Source organism: Gekko japonicus, unplaced genomic scaffold (genome assembly GCF_001447785.1).
Source record: "Gekko japonicus isolate JY-2015 unplaced genomic scaffold, Gekko_japonicus_V1.1 scaffold36, whole genome shotgun sequence".
Lineage (NCBI taxonomy): Eukaryota > Metazoa > Chordata > Lepidosauria > Squamata > Gekkonidae > Gekko > Gekko japonicus.
The window spans coordinates 1,120,298-1,135,998 of NW_015164182.1; the positions used below are offsets into that span (position 1 = coordinate 1,120,298).

The 15,701-nt window shown below is 51.3% G+C and overlaps 1 protein-coding gene across 1 annotated transcript in view; it reads right to left on the bottom strand.

Annotated features, from left to right (window-relative positions):
- Nucleotides 1–15,366, bottom strand: part of LOC107107739 (uncharacterized protein K02A2.6-like) — a 50,090-nt gene extending 34,724 nt beyond the window's left edge. The window contains exons 1-5 of the mRNA XM_015408057.1: nucleotides 15,085–15,366; nucleotides 2,138–2,683; nucleotides 1,569–2,008; nucleotides 542–1,409; nucleotides 218–445 (exon numbers count right to left, since the gene is read on the bottom strand). Coding sequence (XP_015263543.1) covers nucleotides 218–445; nucleotides 542–1,409; nucleotides 1,569–2,008; nucleotides 2,138–2,683; nucleotides 15,085–15,366 — 2,364 coding nt within the window. The remainder of the gene's footprint in view (nucleotides 1–217; nucleotides 446–541; nucleotides 1,410–1,568; nucleotides 2,009–2,137; nucleotides 2,684–15,084) is intronic.
- Between the last annotated feature and the right edge of the window lie 335 nt (nucleotides 15,367–15,701).

A 15,701-nucleotide genomic window follows, 5' to 3' on the forward strand; every position in this document is an offset into this window, starting at 1 on the left:
TTCCCCAGTGGAGGGACTAGAATCCTAGTCCCCATTGTTGTCCAGGACTGAAGCTCAGGGATATGCGCTGACCTCCGGTGGTGGTCAGTGGACACAACACCCCTCCCCCCATAGTCCGGACCCTCCCCTAGGTAACATAGTCTTTTAGGTACGCTGGGGGCTGTCGTACCCTAGTGGATCGTCTGGGGCCCTGTGCTGGGGCCACCGGGGTTCTGACCTCCGGGGTGGACGTCTGTGGTGGAGCTGGGGCTTCCGCAGCTGCCAGTTCGGGCTCTGGGGCCCCCGCCTCTGCTGCCTGGGGCGGCCTGTCTCTGAGTGCGTCCTCGGGCGCGGGCGTGGTTTGCTCAGGGGCCTCGATGGGGTCCTCTGCTTCCGATGGTACTTCCGATGGTTCGTGCTCGGGGAGCATTCGCCGCCGGAGCTGGTCGATGTGCCTCCGGAGGACCTGGCCGCACTCAGTGGACACCTCATACATGACGGTGCCCGTTGGTCGGATGATGCGGCCCGCGAGCCACTCCGGTCCCCTGCCAAAGTTCCGGGCGAACACGGGCTCCTCAGGAAAGAACCCGCGTGGCGCTTCCCTCTGCTCTGTGGGGTTCCGCTGTCCCGGAGCCCGATCGGGGTGTAAGCGGTCCAGCAGGATCGTGGGCCTCCGGCCCATCAACAGCTCGGCGGGGCAGCGGCCGCTTACCGGGTTCGGCGTAGTCCGCTGCGCTAGGAGGAACCTGGCGATGCGGCATTCCCAGTCCCCCTCCGATAGGCGGCTGAGGGCCTCCTTCGCCGTCCGGACCATACGCTCGGCTTGGCCGTTGGTTGCCGGGTGGAAGGGTGCCGTCCTGATGTGCTGGATCAGGTTGCCGCTGAGGAATTGCCGGAACTCCTCGGAGGTGAACGCCGTCCCGTTGTCTGAGACGATGGTGTCTGGCAGACCGTGGGTGGCAAAGATCTTCCTGAGGGCACGGATGGTCGCCTTGGTGGACGTCGCGGAGACGGGGCTGATTTCCAACCATTTGGTGTAGGAATCCACCGTCACCAGAAACAACAGTCCATGGAATGGCCCGGCGAAATCAATGTGCAGCCGTGACCATGGGGTGCGGGTGGATTCCCACGAGGAGTGCGGCGCCCCCGGCGGGCTGGGACGCACGGCTTGGCAGGTCTGGCACCGCTTCACCCATGCCTCTACCTCAGCGTCAATGCCGGGCCACCAGACGTAGCTTCTGGCCAGTCCTTTCATTCGTACGATGCCCGGATGTGCCTCGTGTAGCGCCCGTAGGACTCCCTGGCGTAGGGCGCTAGGGACCACGACCCGGTCTCCCCATAGTAGGCAGCCCTTGTGAGCCGACAGTTCCTCTCGGCGGGCCTTGAAAGCAGCGAACTCCGGCCCATCCACCCCTGTAGGCCACCCCCTCACCACCCAGCTCAGCACCCGGGATATGATGGGGTCCCGGGCCGTGCGGCGGGCGACATCAGCTGCTTGGAGGGGAGCGTCGGGGAGATCCTCCACCTGGAGGATCCGATGGACGGGGGCCGGGTCCACCACGATGTCTGGCAGGGGAAGGCGGCTGAGGGCGTCAGCGTGGCCCATGGCCTTCCCGGGACGGTGCACGATGCTGTAATCGTAGGCCGCCAGAAAGATGGTCCAACGCAGGACGCGCGGGGAGATGACCTGGGGTGTTCTGCGGTCCGGTGCGAACAGGCCGAGGAGCGGTCGGTGGTCGGTGGCGATCGTGAAGGGTCGGCCGTAGACGAAGTCGTGGAACTTCTTGACCCCGGCCACGATAGCTAGACCCTCGCGATCTATCTGGGCGTAGTTCCTCTCTGCCGCAGATAGGGTTCGCGAGTAGTATGCGACCGGGACCTCCCGGCCGTCGGGGAGGCGATGTGCCAGCACTGCGCCCACTCCGTAGGGTGATGCGTCGCACGCCAGCACCACCGGCAGCGACTCATCGAAGTGGGCCAACACAGAGTTAGAAATTAAAAGTTCCTTGACGGACTTGAAGGCTGCGGCCTGCCGGGGGCCCCACAGCCAAGGGGCCGTTTTGTCCAGCAAGCGGTGGAGGGGTTCCGCTACCGCCGCCTTGTGGGGGAGGAAGGCGTGATAAAAGTTCACTATGCCGAGGAAAGCCTGCAGCTCCGCCTTGGACTTGGGCGGCGGCGCTTCCACGATAGCCTTTACTTTTTCCCGCGTCGGGTGGAGGCCCTCCCGGTCCACTGTGAAGCCTAAAAAATCCACCGACGGAACCCCCAGGCGGCACTTGTCCAGCTTGACCTTCAGCCCGGCGTCCTGGAAACGGCCGAGCACGGTGCGGAGGCGGGTCGCGAAGTCGGCGGGCGTGGCAGCGGCGATCAATACATCGTCGAAGAAGGGCGTGACGCCAGGGATCCCTTTGAGAAGAGAGTCCATCAATTGCTGAAATAGTCCCGGCGCCACGCTCACTCCAAAACTCAAGCGCTTAACACGGAATGCCCCCCGGTGGGTAACTATGGTCTGCGCTTCCGCAGTTGCCTCGTCAACAGGCAACTGCTGGTATGCTTGGGCAAGATCTAGTTTCCCAAAGATCTTTGCCCCGCCCAAGGTGGCCAGAACGTGGCTGACTACAGGGACCGGGTACGCGTGGTCCTGTAGCGCCCTGTTCAAAGTACATTTATAGTCCGCGCAGATGCGGACTGACCCATTCGGTTTCTTTACTACAACGATGGGTGTCTCCCAAGCGGCGTGGGAGACGGGCTCTAGGACGCCCTGCGCCACAAGGCGGTCCAGTTCCGCATCTATCTTGGGCTTGACCCAGGAAGCCCAGTCTTGCGGGTGGGCTATGTCGAAGGGCGGAAGCAGCCCTAGCCTGGGAGCGGTAGCCATTGTGCGCGTCGGTGGGGTTGCGGGAGGAGCGGTCGAGCTGTTCGGTTCTTCGCTCATCGGCACGGCAACTTAGCGTCCTCCTGGTCCCTCGCGACAGCCCGGCTCAAATGCGGCTAAATCCCACCTTCGTCGCCACTGTTATGTAGTGGGAAGCCGCATGGAAAGACGACGGACAACGACGTGGTGCATAGCACGCTTTATTAGGTACACAACAAGACATGCCGGCAAACGGCCGGCAGGCTAACTATATACACACCTGGGGACACACCCCTGGTCACCATTGGAGGGTTTGAATCTCCCGCCAAGGTTCCCATTGGTTCCCCAGTGGAGGGACTAGAATCCTAGTCCCCATTGTTGTCCAGGACTGAAGCTCAGGGATATGCGCTGACCTCCGGTGGTGGTCAGTGGACACAACACCAGTCAAAACTTGGAGCGGATGAAGACATCTGTTGTGGAGTTGCTAGCTTGACCCCTTGGCCTTCATCTTGAGACCAAACAAAGCCCAAGCCTGCGTGACTGCTCATGACTTTCATATTCTGCTCGTGGGTCAAGTCTCAGGTGTATATGCTCATTTCTCTGGGCTTCCTATCAAGTTCACAGGCTCCTCTCTGGGGACAATTGCTCACTAGCTGAGCCATGGAACTCACAAACATGCACACGCTGTGCTCAGGCAGCCTTCACTCTACTGGCCAGCCCTCCCAGAATCTGCCTCCCTGAGGGAGTTTCTTTTCTCAGTCTGGGATAACACATGCTGCGTTGGGTAACTGGCACATCTCTCCAGGAAGTCTGACACCATGGAGGAATGGCAGTTGTTCTTTGACTCATCTGGAGTGAATCTAAAATAGGTACCTTCTTGGTTCAGGCCACAGGCAGAAAGAATTGGAGACCTCCCTACATACTTATACATTATTCATTTTAGCTACCTTGTTTGTTCAGGCTGTGAGTGGAAAGAATTGGAAGCTTTTCTGAATACTTACACACTATTTTATGTACTTTATTTATACCCTGTCCCTGCCTTTCTCCCCACTGGGGGACTCGAAGTGGGGTACATTGTTCTCCTCTGCTCCAATTTGTCCTCACTACAACCCTGTGAAGTAGGTGAGAGTGTGTGATTGGTCCAAGATTGCCCAACAAGCTTCCATGGCAGACTGGGGATTTAAATCTGGTCTCCCAGCACCTAGTTTGACACTCTAACCACTACACCACACTGGCTGCAACAGAGAGCAAACCAAGAGCTTTCTGTCTCAGTTTCCAAAATCTCCTAGAACAAGCACTTAGTTGAGAAGGCATTTCGATTCTTAGTCGCTCTCTTATTGATTTCAGATGGGCACTCAAAATGCAATTTTTGATTTTTCTGGAAACTGGGAAGTGGTTTGAACATGGAGTAGGCATGGAAAGGCCCAGGTTCAAATCTCCATTCTGCCTTGAAGCTCATTGGAATACCTGGGACCAGTCAGCCTAGCCCACAGGGTTCTTGTGGGGATAGAATGGAGGAGAGCCATGAATGCTGCTGTGATCTCTGGAGAAAGGGCAAGGTTTTGTTTTTTTTAAAAAAAGGCAAGATGTGGATTCTGTTTTATTCCCATTTTTTTAAATTTTAGTAGGGAAATGTGCATTCAAACACATGCTAGAAAACAGAGCAATTATGCCTGTCCGCTACGCTGCCATATGGTTTTGTGGACTGGGGGGGGGCACCCGCCTGACCTGTGTACGACTGGGTGCCACATTCCTTTCCCTGCTTGCCTCTCCTGTTATCTGTAACCTTGTACCACTTGTCTAGTTGTAATGTCTTCATATTAATCAACTGTGTGACTGGTTTCCTTTCCCAGCTCAGCTGCATCGGTTATTCCTTCCCGCCCACGGGACAAAGTGTAGCTCAACTTCAGTTGGATCCCTTCCTTGAACGCAGTGACTTGGCAACAGTGATCCATGCAATGGTCACCTCGAGATTGGATTACTGTAATGCCCTCTACATGGGGCTGCCCTTGTCGCAGATCTGGAAGCTTCAGCTGGTGTAAAATGCCGCGGCCAGGCTGTTGATGGAACTCCCTAACCGGGAGCACATTCAGTCTGCACTAAAGGCATTGCACTGGCTGCCGAGGACCTACATACCTGAGGGACCGCCTTTCCCCATATGTACCCCAGAAAGCACTGTGACCGGGGATCCAGAATCATCTGGTCCTCCCGAGCATTAAGGAGGCCAGGCTGGCAACGGCCAGGGCTTTTTTGGTGGCGGCTCCACTCTGGTGGAATGAGCTCCCAGAGGAGACCAGGCCCCTGTGGGACCTTTTACAGTTCTGCAGGGCCTGTAAAATGAAGCTCTTCTGCCAGGCTTTTGGAGGGCCCCCCCCCCCCACTACTATTACCACCAGGGATGCCAACTGACAAAGTATGGCGAACAGCCCTGATCCACGGGACCCCAATAACTGCTGATTCCCCCCTTTTATGACATCTGAAGTACCTTCTTAGGACATCTAAAGCAGACCAGCGGTACGATAGCTAAAGCAGACCAGCGGTACCGGCGCATAAGATTAGCATTTTATTATTATACCTGGTTTTAATATAGTATTTTAATGTTGTATTTATTACCTATATATTTGGGTATTCTATCTGCTATAAGCTGCCCTAAGCCAGCCTCGGCCGGGAGGGCGGGATAAAAGTTTAATTAATTAACAACAACAACAACTGACCCCTCTATTCACTATCAATCACCTCTGCTTTCATAGTTCTGTATTAGTTCTGTATCGCTTGCTCTTTTTGAATGTTTAGTGTGCTTGTAATTAGAGACCTACTTTAATAAAACCTATTTAATTTACTCTTCAAATCTGGAGCCTTCCTAGTGTGCCGGAGCTCAGTATACAAGTGGTCTGTGATTCCTGTAGCCCTCTGGCCTATCCTGCCTCATAGGTAATTTCCCCAAACAACAAGGCAGGCCATTGGCGGTAACAACAGGACACAATTACAGGGGTGTTGTATTCACTCCAGAGGGGTCTCTGTGTTCGCTGGCTGCTGCAAACACCAATGACAGTCTTGTGGCTCCCAGAAGCTTTTCTTTCAGAAGAAGCATCCGTCTGATTGACAAAGTGGGCTGTGGTCCATGTACAAGTAAAAAACTTGTCAGAGCCATGAGACGCCCGTTTATTTTTGTATTTACTGTAAACTAGTAAGGGAGGGAAGGCACCACATTATAGCCCGATCTTGTCAGATCTCAGAAGCTACGCACAATCAGTACTTGGATGGAGGACCAAGGCTCTGCAGAGGAGGACAAACTGGTGCCTAAGCGGGCTGCAACTTGATGGCACTTCCAGACTTGTAAGTATCTTTGTCAGTGGTGTTGTCCCCCACCCCCCCCGAATAAAAATTTTTATGAGTAGCAAAGAGTTTTGTAATGTTTCAGGCCAAGAGTTTGCTACATATTCCCACAATGCAACTGAAACTCTCACTTCCTCCAAAGAGCTCAGGGTAGCTTACACTCTTTGCTAAGGTTGCCAACCTCCAGGTGGTGCCTGGAGATTTCCTAGAATTACATCTGATCTCCAAGCTACAGAGATTGGTTCCCCTAGAGAAAATGGCAGCTTCAGAGGGTAGACTTTATGGCAATATGCTCCAGCCCCCCTCTCCCCAAACCTCACCCTTTCCAGGCGCCACCCCCCCAAATCTCCAGGTATTTCCCAACCCAGAGCTGGCCACCCTGCTCCTCCACCACAACAATCTTGTGAAGTAGGTTAGGCTGCTAGAGAATGACTGGCCCAAAGTCACTGTGACGGAAGTGTTGAGATCATTCCCAGGGTCTGGAACACATCAGACCCCTGTTACCTGAATTACTCCAATGCAGGACAACAGTGAAAGAATTTATGAAAGCTTTTATTCAAATAAAGTGGAGAAGTAAGTTGCATAATGAGCAATCATCCAAGCTTCTCCAAGGGCAGTCCTTTGAGTCACTATTTTTATCCTAACATGGCTGGTCCCGACCACCCTTTCTCCCTCCCCTGGGCGGAGAAGGGCAGTGTTACAATCCTGTTAGGTTATTTCTGTAGTCCCCCCAGACCCTGTGGTTAGGCCACAGTCTCTTTCGTCGCTTTCAGACACTGAGCACATTTCCTGTTTTCCTATTACTTTCTCTACAGAAGTGACTTTCCTTGTTGGGAAACTCCGTTAGATGAAGGGCTCCCTGGAAAGAACATGTTAAAGGCTGTCACCTCTCAGAGACCTCCAGAGAACTTCTAGACTGACCCTCTGAGAAGATTTCTTTCTCGTGCAGTACTAGGCCCATTCAGAAATAACAGGGTGTAAACCCTGGAGAACACCTTATAGAAAATTGTGTCCATGCAGTCTACCATGCAGGGAAGAGATTAGCAGAAATATCTCAGAGACATATACTGTACTAAATAAAGCCTAAAAATAGTCTTTATATTTAAAAGGCAGAGAAAGGGTTGGATTTAAAAGGCAGAGAAAGGGGGAGGGGGGAAAAAGCAGTGCAAACCATGTCACAGCACACAGACTTTCAAATAAAAAGCAATACATTTGGTCTAACTTAGCTAGTCACACTAATTAGACTGTGGTAGATTTCTTAACAGCATGTGCAGATTTTCTTGCAGTAATATTGGAGGGGTCTTTAACCCCTGCCTACCACTCTGTGGTCATCAGATTTGCATGGTTCCAATGGAGACAAAAACAGACAACCCCATATTTATGGGTAGTGGAATCTGACCTAAGCCAGCCTTCTTTATAAGGCTGATTAGCTGTTTTAGCCAGTCCAAGTAAAAACCCCACCTCTAATGTCAGGGGCTAATATTACCAATCAGTAAATTACCAAAATGATAGTCTCTCCCATCGAGTAGCAGTTAATGACTCTGAATGATCATGACAAACTGTTGGTCCCATCAACACTGATTTTCCTTTGTCTAAAGAGGATTCTGTTTGGCAAGGTGGTCTAATGTGGAATGGGAACGAATGAGTTATACTAATGAAAGCCCCAGGGGGGGCAAGATCCCAGGCACTCTAAGCACCTGTCTTTAAGGTAAAGGTAAAGGTTTCCCTTGCTCAAAAGCCAGTCGAATCTGATTCTAGGGCACAGTGCTCATTTCTGTTTCCAAGCCGAAGAGTCAGCACTGTCCAAAGACGTTTCCGTGGTCATGTGGTCGGCATGACTAGATGCTGAGGCACACGGAATGTTGTTACCTTCCCACCGAAGTGGCACCTATTTATCTGCCTGCAATTTCTTGCTTTCGAACTGCTACGTGGGCAGGAGCTGGGACCATAGACGGGAGCTCACTCCATCATGCAGCACAGGTCTCGAACTGCTGAACTACCGACTTTCCTGTCTTAAGTTCAGCGTCTTAACCACTGAGCCACCTGTCTTTAGTTATACTAAATTTTAGGGGTTTCTGTCACAGTGACCTACTGAGCTGTATTACTAAGTAGGAATTTGAACCCGAGTCTCTAGCATCACTGTATAGCCATAGCATTCCTCCTCATTCTCACTGTCTCTGGCCCCCTTCCCCCAAGCATCCCATCCCCTTTATTTCGCATTTACCACTGATACAACACTTATACAAGCTTCTCTGGCTCCATCCTCTCCTCCTCCATCCCATCACAGACTTCCTACTTCTCTGAGGGCAGAGCCCAGTGGAGCCCAGTGGCTTCAATCCAGTGCCACTCTAGGATCTGGGAAACCCAAATCTGAATTCCCATTTTACCATGGAAGCTTGCTGGGTGACTTTGGGCTTAATCATTCTTTCTTAGCCTAACCTACCTCACGGTTGTTGTTGGGAGGGTAAAACAGAGGAGGGAAGGATGATGTTGTAAGCCACGTTGGGGAGAAAAGCGAGGCATAGCTAAACAAAGAAGTAAACTGTGTAATGGCGAGCAAATGGGCACTCACCTGGCCAAAATGGACTGGCCTGCTTGATGCCAGATTCTGGCCTTGCCCGCTGCTTCTGCCATCCTCTTCTTGGACCAGTGGCTCCTGTTTGGTAAACACTTTGCTTCATTTCTTAAATGGCATACCTGCGGCCCTTTTAGAGTTGCTAGCCTCCAGGTGGGGCCTGGGGATCTCCCGCTTTTACAACTGATCCCCAGCCGAAAGAGATCAGCTCCCCTGGAGAAAATGGCTGCTTTGGAGGGTGAACTCAATGGCATTGTACTGTGCTGAGGCCCTTCCCCTCCCCAAACCCCGCCCTCTCCTGGCTCCACCCCCAAAGTATCCAGGTATTTTCCAAACCAGACTTGGCAACCCTAGGCCCTTTCAAACCTGAAGTAATCCGCTTGGGCGCAAGATACCGTCCCCATATTTCTGGGGCAAAGAGCTGTCACTAAATAGAAAGTTCTGGCTTGTGCTTCAGCAAAGCGGCCTGCCGCCTTCCCCGTCTTCCTGGGGAAGAATCTGTAGAGAGGCTGATTGAAACAGTTCATTAGGGGCAATTCTGAAGCTCTGCTCATGGGCCTGGATGTGAAGAAGCACCTGCTTTCCTCTGGACAAGTCCCTTGCAATTTATTTCATCAATTTGTTTTCCCCCTTTTCCTGAAATAAAATAATTGGCTTGGCTATCTTCAGAGAGAACAGTTTCAAGATGCTGCTGGCAACTGGATGCCAAAACAGCCTGAGTGTTGTCCTCAGACAAGAAAGAGAGGAAGGAGAAAGAGGTCTGAGAGATGGGAGAAAATTAAAGCGTATGGGGGGGGGGGGATGCCTGAAGGTAATGGCCTCTCTTTGACAGGGCAGACAATAGACGTAAGCAAGATTCTCCCTTTTGACTCTGACCTTTACTCTCACTAGCTAATTAGTCTCCAAAATGACAAAAGTCTGACAGGGAACATTGCATGCTTGGCCCTGCTCAGGTACGGATCCTGGACAGTGCAGAGGCCAACTATGCTGATGAAGATACCAGGGAATGACTCTTCCAGGTGCCTTCCTCTCACGCCACTCTTGAGAGGCATGGAAATTCATTTAATTCCCTCAGATTGCTTGGGCTAAGGCAGCCATTTTGTTTCCATCCTCTCCCCCAACTTGTTCCTTAAGGGAAGACTAGGAACCTCTTTCTGCCAGCTGAATGGGAACTGGGGTGGGCTCCATGGCAGGCATTCCCTGCTCCTACTCACCTCTCACTGGCCTTGTGCACAAGATACAGTAAATGGACATATAATTAGTGTACAATGTACACTTGATTCTTCCTTATATGCATGCTGAACAAGTCTCATCTTCCAGTGAATGCATGCACAGTGAAACTTTGATTGAGACCCCACATTTTCCCAGGTACCAGTCCCTGGTTTCATTTGTAAACTGGCCCAAGGCCAATCCGAAGGCTTTCTTGACAGAGCAGGGATTCAAATCTGGGTCCCCCAAATCCTAGCCCGACACTCTGATCACTTCAAAGCATGCCATCAGAGGCCATGTAAAAAGCCTCCTCTTTGGCATCCCATTTGCACATTCATTGGTCTTCAGTGGTCCAACAGTTGCACGCAGATGTCAACCAGCCAGTCCTGAGACCACCAAAGAAGTCCAGGGCTGCTACAGGGCAAACCACCTCTGTTCATCTCTTCCCTTGAACACCCTATGGGGGTCACCATAAGTCGGCTGTGACTTGACAGCACTTTACACTGATGTAATCCTTTCTCCGAACATCAGGCAAAAAACTTTGCTTCTTTCTTACAAACAGATGTACATATTAGGAGGTACGTGCGTTCACGGTAACACATGTACTGGGTTTCAGTGATGCATCTTGAATGGAAATGGCCTAGAAAGCAAAGGGGGAGGCAGATGTTTACCAAGTCCAATTTCCCACAAGCAGCTGCACTGTCCTCGCTCTTCCCTTCCCCCGATTGTATTCATCAATTTCCCACTACCTGCTGCATGGTAGTTTCCCCCTTATCTTGTCAATCTCAAAAAACAAGGATCTAGAAGACACGGGACAAAATTGGGGGATGCTGTGGGTCAAAATGTGGCTGTGCAGCAAGTAGTGGGAAATTGACGAATACAATCAGGGGAAAGGGAAGAGCGAGGGCGGCGCAGCTGCTTGTGGGAAATCGGTCCAAGTGTTTTTCCTCCAGTCATGAGCCCTGCAGATCCCATTCTAGCAGCCTCCCTTGCTGATCTCCAGAGATCAATTCCTCTGGGGGAAATGGCTGCTTTGATGGGTCGACTGTATGGCATTATATCTCACTCCAGGTGGAGCCTGGAGATCCCCCAGAATTACAACTGATCTTCAGCCTCCTTTGCATCCTTATCTGTTGAGATTTCTTACCAAAAGGCCAACCTAGATATGATCTGTTTCAGAGACACTGCTCTGACTTTCATACATGGCTTTGAGGGCGTGAGATCATGTCTCTGTTTTTTCCATCCCTGTCACTGTGTCCAGTTTGCTTCTGGGTCTTTCAAGCAGTCTGTACGTCCCAGCAAAGACTGCTGTCTACAATCTAGTGTCCAGATTGGGTCAGAAATAGCTTGGCCTACCTGAGCTTTACCCCCATAATTTTGCCCTGTACTTGTTACACTCTGCAAGGTCATTGAGAGCTCTCATACTGGAGCATCGCTCCAGTGTAAAGGTTCTCCAAATATGCAATTGTTTTTGACAATATTTGGAATAAAAGAGGCGGTTGTATCTTTTTGTGCATGTGAAGAAATAGCTCTTTCATCTCCAGCACACCCCTCTATTGACAGATGGGGGATAAAATATCTCTTCGGACCACATCCTGATTTATACCTTCTGTCCATGGAGCCCTCAACTTTCCCCTTAACTTCAATGTACTTTTCTCTTTCCTCGCTTCCTGAAAGCAGTGCTATCTGCATGAAATTGGCCTCCAAACAAGACAGGGAGGGAATCTGTCGCTATCAGGGTTCTCGGATGGCATGGGAGGCATTTCGCCCGCCTGTGGATGAATAAAAGGAAGCAAAAGCAATCATGGCCTCTGTCAGCTCTGGCTCACGAAAATGATGTCGCTTTGCAGCCTGTGATGGCTTGTTGGGATTGCAAGTGGAACAAGATGAGATTGGGTCAGAGTGAGTTTGTAGAGAGCCGTAATGGACCCGGGGAGGAGAGAAGGGAACAATACAGCAAGGCCGTTTGCGTTTGTGAGGAAAGCTGCACTTGTCCCAACGCCTGAATGGGCTGCATTTTGCCTGATGTTTGGAGAAAGGATTATGTCTGTGTAAAGTGCTGTCAAGTCACAGCTGACATGGTGACCCCCCCCATAGGGTATTCAAGGGAAGAGATGAGCAGAGGTGGTTTGCCACTGCATGCCCCTGTGTAGCAACCCCTGACTTCCTTGGTGGTCTCCAAGAACTAACCAGGTCTGACCCTACATAGGTTTGGGGCTAGGGCCAGAAAAAGGATACCAGTGTCAGCTACACTGCCATAGTGAGGGAGGGGAGGAAGGGAGTCTGCTGGGTGAACATCTTCCTGTCCAGGAATGTTAGCTTTCTCTTCACTCATGGCCCTTATCCAGTTTCCTGACCTTGATGCTTCACGCTCTCTCCTTCCCTGGGGACCTGTAGTCATTTCTTTGCACGTGTAAGGCTAGCACCTCTGATTGGCTTAACTCCAACAGAAGACCCCGCTTTGAACGTAGTATATCTTTTCCCCTCCCGCCTGGTGGATTAGCTTTTGCACAGGATGTATGTACAGATGACCTGCTGCTACTGAACTCAATAAACTTGATCCTTCTAAGGAACATTGTTGAGCCTGAGTGCTGTGGGACTCTGACAACCAGAGGACAAAGTCACTGGCTGAGATCAGACTCTCTTGGTGGCCTTCAGGAGAGAGTTGCTCCCACACTCAGGACTGGCTGGTTGACATCTGAGTGCCAACTGCTGGATCACTTAAGACCAATGAATGTGAAAATGGGATGCCAAAGGGGAAGCTTTTTACATGGCCTCTGCTTTGCAGTGAAGCAATTAGAGTGTCAGGCTAGGATCTGGGAGACCTGGGAGACCCAGATTTGAATCCTTTACATACTCTTACCCTAACCTACCTCACAGGGTTGTCATGAGGACAAAAACTAGGAGAAGGTTGGCATAATAATGCTCAGAAGACTAAAGAGTGCTACCTAGATATTATATATGTGGCTTGGATCCCACAGTACGGTTGCTTTCGCACTAGAGCTGCCTCGATGTTGTGCCGCCGTTTGCACCGATACTATTGGTCAATTTCACACCCAAAGCTGCGGGGCTGCATTTTGACTCGCGGCTTCGCCCGATTTCCCCCACAGTTTTGTGATCCTGTTTTTTGAGTATCACGAAACTGCGGAGGAAATCGGGCGAAGCCGCAGGTCAAATGCAGCCCCGCAGCTTCGGGTGTGAAATTGAACAATAGTATTGGGGTCAACGACGGTGCAACATCGAGGCAGCTCTAATGCGAAATCAGCCTACATTTCCGCTGAAAGAAGCGATTTCTATCAGTAGAGTGAGATTGCTACAGTAGAGCGAGTCCTCGCTTTGTGATGGATGGTTGGACAAGTTCCTTTCGGCCCTGTATGTAAAATGGGAGTCATAGTGATACTTTATAACCGTGACCATTGGCTAAAAAATCTTTAATCATTTGGTTATCAGTCTTTTAACCAATAAAGTAAATGTAAACAAATGTGACGCTCCATTTCTACACCTGTTGTTTGTCCTGTTGGGAAACGTTCCCCACCCCCTCACAGCATTGTGGTGCCTTTGTGCACATTCTGGGGTCTCCCTGTATTTTCTCCAACCTTTCCCAAACTTCAATCTTCCAGGTGGGGCCCGTGTGTGTGTGAGTGTGTGTTAAGCGCCTTCAAGTCACTTCTGACCTATGGCAATCCTATGAATTAATCATCTCCAGAACCTCCTGTCATTAACAGGCCTTACTCAGGCCGTGGCTTCCTTGATGGAGTCAATCCATCTCACATTCGGTTTCCTCTTTTCCTGCCGCCTTCAACTTTTCCTAGCATTATTGTCTTTTCCAATGACTCATGTCTTCTCAGAATGGGACCATAGTACGATAGCCTCAGTTTGCTCATTTTAGCTTGTAGAGACAGTTCAGGATTGATTTGATCTATAAAATATACTGGGTTCAGACGCGTAGAAGTGATCAGCTCATAGTTTATTAGTGATTCAGCAAAAGAAAGAAGACTGGCTATCCCTGGCCGAAGCCGGGTATTTATGCCTGAAAAGGGTTACACCCAAAAGACACCCCACTCTCAACGATAGGCTAGTTACACACTATTGTTTCCCAACTGGTTTACTCTAGGATCCCTATCTCCCTACTGGTCCATTCTAGGATCCTAGCGATCTATTGTTATGCATCCCAAGCTAAGTAATTTTGCAAGGACAGCTCAGGCTCAATACATAACACCCCTCCCCCCAAAGTTCAGAGCCTCTTCAACTGACAAAGTCCTTTAAGTACGCGGGTTGATGCCGCTCATGGTTCGAGTGGTGGGGTTCCGCTGACGGGGTTGCAGGTTCAGGAACCGTGTCGGGGGCCGGACCTGCCGCCGGACTGGGAGAGGGTGGTGGTGCCGGGACATTGTTGGGGCCACCAGTGGCGGCTGGCACTGGCATTCCACTGGTGGCCTCCGAAGGCTATCCGTTGATTTCCGGCTGGGCGCTGCTGGTGGGCATGTTCTCTTCAGGCTCCGGCTCCTCTGGTCTTAGCAGATGCTTGTCACTGTCTTCTGGTGTGTATCCCAGGTTCAGTGTTGGGGAGACAGCTACGGAGCTGGTCTATGTGCTGGTCTATGTGCCTGTGGAGCCTCTGGCCATTTTCTGTGGATACCTCATATGATAGAAGCCCAGTCACCCTGATAACCTGGGCGAGGACCCAGGCTGGGCCGCTGGAGAAGTTGTGTGCAATTAGCCATATTCCCGTGCACAGGAGAAGGAGCCACAGGCCGTTAGAGCCGAAGCTTGAGAACCGGAAGTGCTCCCACGGTTCCCTGAACCCCAGACCCTACACACCACCTGCAAGGCCAAAGATAAGCAAACGTTACAGAAGCACAGAAGGAATGCAGCAGTACTTGGTACACAGGGCAAGCAAGCACCCCACCCCCAATCCTTATGGCAGCATAGCTGACACTCTGTGCATCACGATTGTCTGGGCCTCTGCAGTGGCATTGTCTATGGGAAGCTGCTGGTAGGCCTGGGCCAATTTGCTGAAAACCTTCGCACCCACCAAGGATGCCAAAGCATGGCTGACTACTGGAACAGGATAAGTGTGGTCCTGTAGGGCCTTGTTTATGGTGCACTTATAGTCCATGCAGATATGGACGTCCCTATTGGGCTTCACTGGGATGACGATGGGGGTCTCCCAGACGGCATGTGCCACTGGCTCTAGAACCCCCTGTGCTACCAGGTGGTCCAGCTCTTCATCTATCTTGGGACGCAATGCAAATGGGACGTGCATGGACTTCATATAGATGACGTGTACAGCAGGGTCGAGGTCTAGGGAGACTGACAGACTGGTGTAGTGACCAAGCGTCCCATTGAAAATGACCGGGAACTCGTTGCACACGTTGCTGAAGTTTGTAGGCTGCACGTGATGCACTCCCATCACCCCAAACCCCAGGGGAGCAAACCATGACAGACCCAGTAAACTAGTAAGCTGCCCTTCCACCACCAACAAATCCAAAAGTCCTTCAGGGTTCTTATACTACACATGGAACTTGCCCCACCCTTTAATGGCCACCGGGTTCTTTTGGAAGTCTCTGAGGGTGAAGCCAGCGGGTTTTAGGCGAGGACCCCCTTGCGGGCAGAGCCTCCTGAGAGTCTCTTCTGATATGATGGAGATGGAGGACCCTGTGTCCAACTCCATTTCCCAAGGGGCCCCCCTCTATTAACACGGTTACTTTAATTTTGTCAGGAGTGTCCTAGGGCAAGTGTAATACC